Consider the following 7,461-nt stretch of genomic DNA (forward strand, 5'->3'; position numbering starts at 1 on the left):
TCGTTATGATGCAAGTCAAGCAATCCATTTTTCTCACAATTATATATATATATATATATATATATATATATCACCTCACAAGCCAACCCCACCAGCCATCTTCAATTGCTCTTTTCAAAGACTTCATTTTCCCTTGAGGTTTACTAGTGTCTCCTCAGAAGATCTACATAAAAAAGTGAAGGGCTTTAATTCGAGAAGATAAGGGGGGTTTTAAGGGGATGATTTTGTTTTTATTTGGGTAAGATTGTTGACAATTATACTCCAAAGAGAGTTGAGAGTTTGGCTTGGGTGTGTCCTAGAGGGAGAAGAATGAATTGTTGATTATCAAGTTCCTGAATTGAATACTTTTATTTTTTAGAGAGTGTATTACAAATTGGAAGGTGGTTTTTAGAGGGAGAAACTTGAAGGGGTAGTTTAATGCTTTGTTTGGAAAGTTCCCTAATTGGAGAGGAGAGAGTGTCTTTTGGGGAAGGGGAAAGAAGGAATACAATGGCATGAGGTGTTCTTGCTTGAGTTATCCAGTAGTTCTTATCATGGCTGTGGTGAGCTCTGTGACGGCAGTGACACAACGGGCAGATTTCTTAGCTATGTATGATATTAGAGTTTGAGGAGCTATGTCCAGTAATTGAGAGATTGCAGAAGAATCGATGGCGCCCATGATTGATGACATAATATATGTTGCAGTGTCAAACAACGTGAAAGAGAGCAAACCAACCTTGTTGTGGACATTACAGAACTCGGGAGGGAAGAAAGTCTGCATCATTCATGTTCATCAGCCTGCACAAATGATACCTTTGAGTAAGTCTGCAAAATACATATGTTTTGAGGGGGAGAAAGAGAGGATTTAGATTTTTCCGTCGGATTGAATTGGCAGAGAACTTGGACAAAAATTGATTATAAGTGAGAGAATAAATTTTGGGAAATTGAATTGGAAATGTTAGGAAAAAAAAAATGGTCAATTTAATAATTTTATTGAATTGACTCGAAGTTTAAGACTCATAATCTAGAGAATGAAATTTAGGTGAAGAGTTGATAGCTGAGATTTTGGTAACAATTTTGTCTTGCAGTTGCCAGCATATTTTTTGAGGGTTGAAGTTTCTGAACTTATTAATAGCTTTGTTTTCTTGATATTTAGTGGGAACAAAATTTCCAGCAAGCTCAATGAAGGAACAGGAAGTCAGGGCATACAGGGAACTAGAGAAGCAGAATATGCAGAAGATCCTGAATGAATATCTTCTTATCTGTCGTCAAATGGGGGTATCTATACGTCTGCTGTCTCTTTCTGTAGAATTTTCTTGGTTTTATTTAATTTCTAGGCCTTTGTGAAAATTCTGCTTTCAAAAATAGATCAGGTTTATTGAGTTCTGTCAAGAACTGGCTATGAAGACTATCAAGCTAAATGTTTGTGCATGCCTGTACTATGATAAACATACATGACAGGATCGGAAAAAACTACTTTGCCTCCCAAGTTGTACCGCTCAATTTGACCGCTTAACAAATTTTTTTTTTTTTTAACTTAGTGATTAAGGAAGTAATTTTAAGTATATTGGGATATTTTTTTAAAATATTAAAATATATTAAAAAAATGTGAAAAGAAAAATGAAAAAATAAAAAAAAAAACCAAAAAGTAACAAGCGGTTAACTTGAGCGGGCTACTCTAGCCTGACTTGACAGGATTTGTGGCCTTTTTTTTGTGTGTGTGTGTGTGTGTGTGTCTTCATACATAGACATTGTCATCATCGTTTTCCAATGTTAGATTGGAGATGTGGGATTTCTAATATTTTTTGGCGTTGGTGACTTTGAATTTAGGCACGGGCTGAGAAACTGCATGCAGAGAAGGATTGCATTGAGAAGGGAATTGTGGAACTCATCTCCCGTTATGGAATCAGGAAACTTGTCATGGGAGCAGCTGCAGACAAGCACTGTTCAAGGTAATAAATACATTAGAACTTTTTCATGCACTTAATCATGATGTTCGTTTTAGATACAACATCCATTGTGGATCAAAAAAGAACAAAGAAATTGTGTGATAATGTTGGATGCTCTATATGCTAAGGGAATAGGTCCCAACTGTATTAGCTGCGACAGGAAAGACACCATGCAATCAGACATGCCTTTCTAAATATTTTTTAAGGGCGTTGGTTTTGATTGGTAGGAAAAAAATACAACTTGTTTCTTTGTGGGGTTTAAGATTACTTGTTTCTCTAATGGTGCTGGTGTAATCAACATACTGTTAGTCAGAGGTCAATCTCAATTAAGTAGCTTCCGAAATGAAACTTGTGTATTCACATATATACTAAGATTGTTTGCCTCACTTGCAAAAGCTGCAGGAAAACAATGGACCTGAAGTCTAAGAAAGCCATTTATGTACGCCAACAAGCACCTTTATCCTGTCACATTCAATTTGTCTGCAAGGGGCACGTGATCCACACCAGGTTTGCTTGCTGTCTTTGCTTTTAAATTTGCAAAGCTAGTGTGTCCTGACTTTTTGAGAAAATATGTACTGAGAATAAATGAAGTCCCGGTGGAAAGCTTTTAAGCCTTTTTTAACTGCTCTGAGGTTTGATGGTGTTTTCTATGCAAGTGAACTCAACTCAACCTAGCCTTGCTTCCAACCATGAGTACTAATACAAATATCATACCAAAACAGGGAAGCTAGTTTACATAGAGCTGATGCAGAGGTTACTTCATTGCTACAAGTAAGTCCAGACATTGAGAATGGACAATCAAACCATTTGCCATTACGATCACCTACAACAAGGCATGATCTCCGGGTAGAACTTACTAATCCAGCTCAAGATCTATTGCGAAGAGTAAGGTCTGTCAAAATTGAGAAATTTGGAGGTAGCCGAACAGATGTTTCTTCCCCAGTTATCTCTGAAGGGTTCTCGATTACAAGTACAAGTGAAAGGAATGCGATATCCAGAAGAAGTTCTCCTTGGGGTTTTGGTCATTCAGCATGCTTTTCTAGTGATATATCGTTGGTTGCATATGGAGAGACTGGGGAAAGTGGGAATGGATTAGAGCTGTATGCACTTCCTCAGTCTAAAGAGGATCTTCATCCCTCATCTCCACCCAGCGTACTGGTATGTGCTTTAACTTCTTGTGGGATGAACATGTTTATTTTTATGGAATATGTATATGTTTTGAGGTGGGAGTAGTGAGTTTGAACAGAGTGGATTTAAAACAATCATAGTTTCATCAACTGAATGCATCACTGACCAAAAAATAAAAATGATTTTTAGGATTGGACTTTTTGGCAGGACGGAAGTATAGATGATACTCTTCAAAACCACCTGGATAAAGTCATGGCTGAGGCTAGAAATGCAAGACAAGAAGCATTTCAAGAGACCGTCAATCGTGGGAAAGCTGAAAAAAATGCTTTCGATGCCATACACAAGGTAAATCCATCTATATCCTTGAGATCATTTTGTTTTGTTGGATTGGAAATAGTTATAAAAACAAAAAAGTCAGAAATTCTCCATGTTATGGTGCCCATAGTTTCATATGATGCCATGGATTAATGTTTTTTTCCCTAACATGGGCTACAGTGATTTGTATTGAGGTTAATAAGAAAGATGTAAATGTTTAGGCTTTGCATATCGTGGAGGGCCATATGGCATCAACTCCTTGTGCTTTCATTTTCTATCATCTTCTCTTTCTTTTCGTGTTTGGATATCTCAAACACTCCAATATGTTGTCCTCCAAGATAGAAATTAACATGTCAAAGAAGAAAAAATATATTCATCATCCTTTTTCTTATCATCCTCTCATCATTTCATGATGTGGTATTAGATGATAGGTTCACAAGTGAAATATAATAAATAGTCTGCAATCATCTAATGTCACATTATGATATGATGGGAGGATGATGAGACTTGAGATGATGAGTAACATTACTCGTCAAAGAAAGATGATATTAACATCCTACTTTTGTCTACATAGACAGTCCCTGCACTTGAAGATCACATTCACATATCCTAACCATATTTTGGATAAGAAGATGGAGAACTGTTAAGTGGACTGAGTGAAGAGCATTCTTCCCTCTTTAACATTGCTTCTTACTGTAAAAGTAAGTTGGATCTAATTAGAATACTTCCATGATGGTCCATCTTAAGAGTTGGAGTATATACAACATTATCTGAACCAATGTTTTAGACTAATAATGTATCAAATATCTCAAGAGTGTAAACTTGACATTCTCATTATCTGATGCAAATTGCAACTATATATGCAATTTATAGGCTAAAGCATCAGAAAGCTTATATGTTGAGGAGTTGAAGCAAAGGAAAGAAATTGAGGAATCACTGGTGAAAGAAAAAGAACAACTCGGAAAGATGAAAAACCAGCATGGTAAAGTTATGGAGGAGCTTCAATTTGCCATAGGTCAGAAATCATCACTGGAGATGCAAGTAGCAGCATCTGAACAGATGGTAAAGGAGTTGGAGCAGAAGATTATCTCTGCGGTGGAACTCTTGCAAAATTATGAAAAAGAACGAGATGAATTGCAGACAGACCGTGACAATGCACTAAAACAAGCGGAGGAGCTGAGAAAGAAACGAGGAGAGGCATCAAGTGAGAGCATGCCTCAGTTTTTCTCCGAGTTCTCTTTCTCAGAAATTGAAGAAGCAACTCGAAACTTTGATGCGTGCCTGAAGATTGGAGAAGGGGGATATGGGACCATTCATAAAGGTGCCCTCCGACACACTGAGGTGGCTATTAAAATGCCTCACTCTCATAGCTTGCAAGGCCCACTAGAATTTCACCAGGAGGTGAGATGGTTTGAATTTTGTGTATTTATTGGGAAATAAACTGAATATGTACTTAAATCATAAATTTAGTGTGCTGATTGCCATGCTTTCTTGTTCAAGAGATTTGGGATCTAAAATCTTCATGAGTTTAATTGGCATTTTTGCATCTGATACTAGGACACAGTTGGTACGATGTATTGATTGCATTTACTACACTTGTTTCCTACATTATGCATAGGATCAATGGTTCAGCTTAGCAAATATTACTTTTTATGGAAGGCTTCATTGATCCATTTTGTTCAAGTGCGATTGAACCCATTTCTTTTTTTATGAATGCATGTTATAGTGATCTGTTGCCCTATATTGTGTTTTATATTATATGGATTTAAATTGCATGTCTTAATTTGTAGACGTCTATCCTTTTCTACTTCTCAATTATCCATTGTTATTTGTATTAGATATGTTAGTTTATCTTCAGAACTTATTATGTATGCTTGAACGTGTACCATATTTTACTCCTAGTTATAGATACAACCCTAGGTAGGAATCAGCTGTAACTGTAAGTAGTTTCATGCAACATATACCACCAAGGGTGACGGCTCAATCGTCCTTAGGTTACTCCTAAATGGTTTTGCGTGCACTAGGTCCTAAGTTCAAATCCAAACATAGAGTCACCTTAGACTATTGGTATAAGCCGCCTAAGGATTCTGAGTTCCTTACTGGGGTTGGGGTCTAAGCTATAGCTCAAACTGACTTGAGGGAGTGTCTGCAGTATCCCGCCGTCTAAGCCCTGTCCGGTTCCCAATAGGTAGGGTGCTACCATGGTCATGCCTAGATAAGCAAGTCCCCTGGCTGCCCCCTCCTACCCCTTTTTGCCCAGGAAAAAAAACATTAAACTATCTATGATAGCGTGTTCAATTGGTTTCATTTTTATTAAAGCTTGGGGCTGTTGAAAATCTAAAGAATTGGACATGAAGAAAATTATGAGTAGTACTGAAAAGTTTGTCTGCCCTCTGAGGACCTAAATTTTCATTCTTATTCAACAGGAGGCTTCTGTTTTTTTATTAACAATATTCCATAGTAGTTTTTATTCCCCAATTTCACAAAGGAATACAGAAAAAGAAGAAAAAAAAATCTGGATCTGCTCTGAGAATGTAAGCTGATTTTATCACAAGATTGTCAGTGTATGAATTTGGTTTTTCACTTGTATTTCAGGTTGATGTGCTGAGTAAGTTGAGGCATCCCAATCTTGTTACACTCATTGGAGCTTGCCAAGAAGCATGGGCTCTTATCTATGAGTACCTCCCCAATGGAAGCCTTGAAGATCGACTCAGCTGTGAGGACGTGAATAGTCTTCCATTATCGTGGCAAATTCGAGTACGCATTGCTGCAGAGTTGTGCTCTGCCCTCATCTTTCTTCACTCATGTGAACCTAATAGCATAATACATGGTGATTTGAAACCCGCCAATATTCTCCTTGATGCCAACTTGGTTACCAAACTTAGTGACTTTGGTATCTGTCGTTTATTCTCTCGAGATCAAAGTTCTAACAACTTGACACAGCTTTGGAGAACTGAGCCAAAGGGCACTTTTGTGTATATGGATCCCGAGTTCCTCTCCACAGGAGAGCTTACTTCAAAGTCAGATGTTTATTCTTTTGGAATTATATTACTTCAGCTGTTGACAGGGAGGCTGGCCATGGGGATAGCAAAAGAAGTGCAATATGCATTGGATACAGGAAAGTTGAATGCCCTATTGGATCCTTTGGCTGGGGATTGGCCATTTGTACAGGCTGAACAGTTGGCTCGTTTAGCATTGAGGTGTTGTGATATAAACCGAGAGAGCCGACCAGACCTAGAGTCAGAAGTCTGGAGGGTACTTGAACCTATGAGGATTTCATGTGGAGGCCCATCCTCATTCCAAATAGGTTCCGAGGAACGTTGCAGTCCTCCTACATATTTTATTTGCCCCATTTTCCGTGTAGGTTCTTCAGTTCCTAACATTATGAATACAGCTCTGATTTGAAATATTTCAAGAAACTCTTATATTGCAAAAGAGTAATGCTACATATAATCGTGGAGTGTGCAAGTATCGTACAGTCGTTTTGAAAAAAAGTGAGGTCTACTATTAAAAAATTAATTTTTTTCATGTAGGTCTCGGATTTATTTACTTTTTTCCAAAGTGATTGCGCGACGCTTGCAAATTCACGACTGCAACTATCATTTCTCATTGCGAGAATCCTTCTTTACTAGATTAATCTTATTTGCAAACTTGCAGGAAGTCATGCAAGACCCACATGTGGCAGCAGATGGCTTTACTTATGAAGCAGAGGCTTTGAGAGGATGGCTAGATAGTGGGCGTGATACTTCACCAATGACAAATCTGAAGCTTGAACACTGCAATCTTGTCCCAAACCATGTTCTTCGCTCTGCCATACAGGAATGGCTTCAACAGCAGTGAAATCTTTGTCGTTTTCCTTGCTACTGAGTTGGAGCATAAGTTTTGGTGTTCTTTCATTTTCTTTCTTTGTTAAAAACGATAGTTTGCAGCCAAAAGAATATCATATTCCTTTTGTATAAAGGGCACTCAACTAGATACATGATATTTTTTATCCTCTTGTATATACCACCACTAAATACTCATATCATGTATCCTTTATATGGTAGCATGTAATTTTCATCCAGAGAATTACATACACCTTTCATTCTCT

The 7,461-nt window shown here is 37.7% G+C and overlaps 1 protein-coding gene across 1 annotated transcript; it reads left to right on the forward strand.

The window, feature by feature from the left end:
• The first annotated feature begins 316 nt into the window (after positions 1–316).
• LOC121268433 (U-box domain-containing protein 33-like) lies at positions 317–7,461 on the forward strand. The gene is made up of 10 exons (XM_041172712.1): positions 317–486; positions 566–798; positions 1,136–1,257; positions 1,810–1,931; positions 2,325–2,435; positions 2,651–3,086; positions 3,264–3,401; positions 4,245–4,772; positions 5,967–6,731; positions 7,029–7,461. The coding sequence occupies exons 2-10, from the start codon at positions 648–650 to the stop codon at positions 7,209–7,211; spliced, it is 2,556 nt and encodes an 851-aa protein (XP_041028646.1). The 5' UTR covers positions 317–486; positions 566–647; the 3' UTR covers positions 7,212–7,461.

The sequence above is a fragment of the Juglans microcarpa x Juglans regia genome, chromosome 1D, assembly GCF_004785595.1.
Source record: "Juglans microcarpa x Juglans regia isolate MS1-56 chromosome 1D, Jm3101_v1.0, whole genome shotgun sequence".
In the NCBI taxonomy this organism is placed as follows: Eukaryota; Viridiplantae; Streptophyta; class Magnoliopsida; order Fagales; family Juglandaceae; genus Juglans; species Juglans microcarpa x Juglans regia.

Excerpts from the sequence above, each read along its gene's own strand:
- LOC121268433 (XM_041172712.1), top strand. The coding sequence starts at position 648 with ATGGCGCCCATGATTGATGACATAATATATGTTGCAGTGTCAAACAAC. Across the intron at positions 1,932-2,324 it reads GCAGACAAGCACTGTTCAAG|CTGCAGGAAAACAATGGACC; the intron begins GTAATAAATACA and ends CACTTGCAAAAG. Across the intron at positions 3,402-4,244 it reads CTTTCGATGCCATACACAAG|GCTAAAGCATCAGAAAGCTT; the intron begins GTAAATCCATCT and ends TGCAATTTATAG.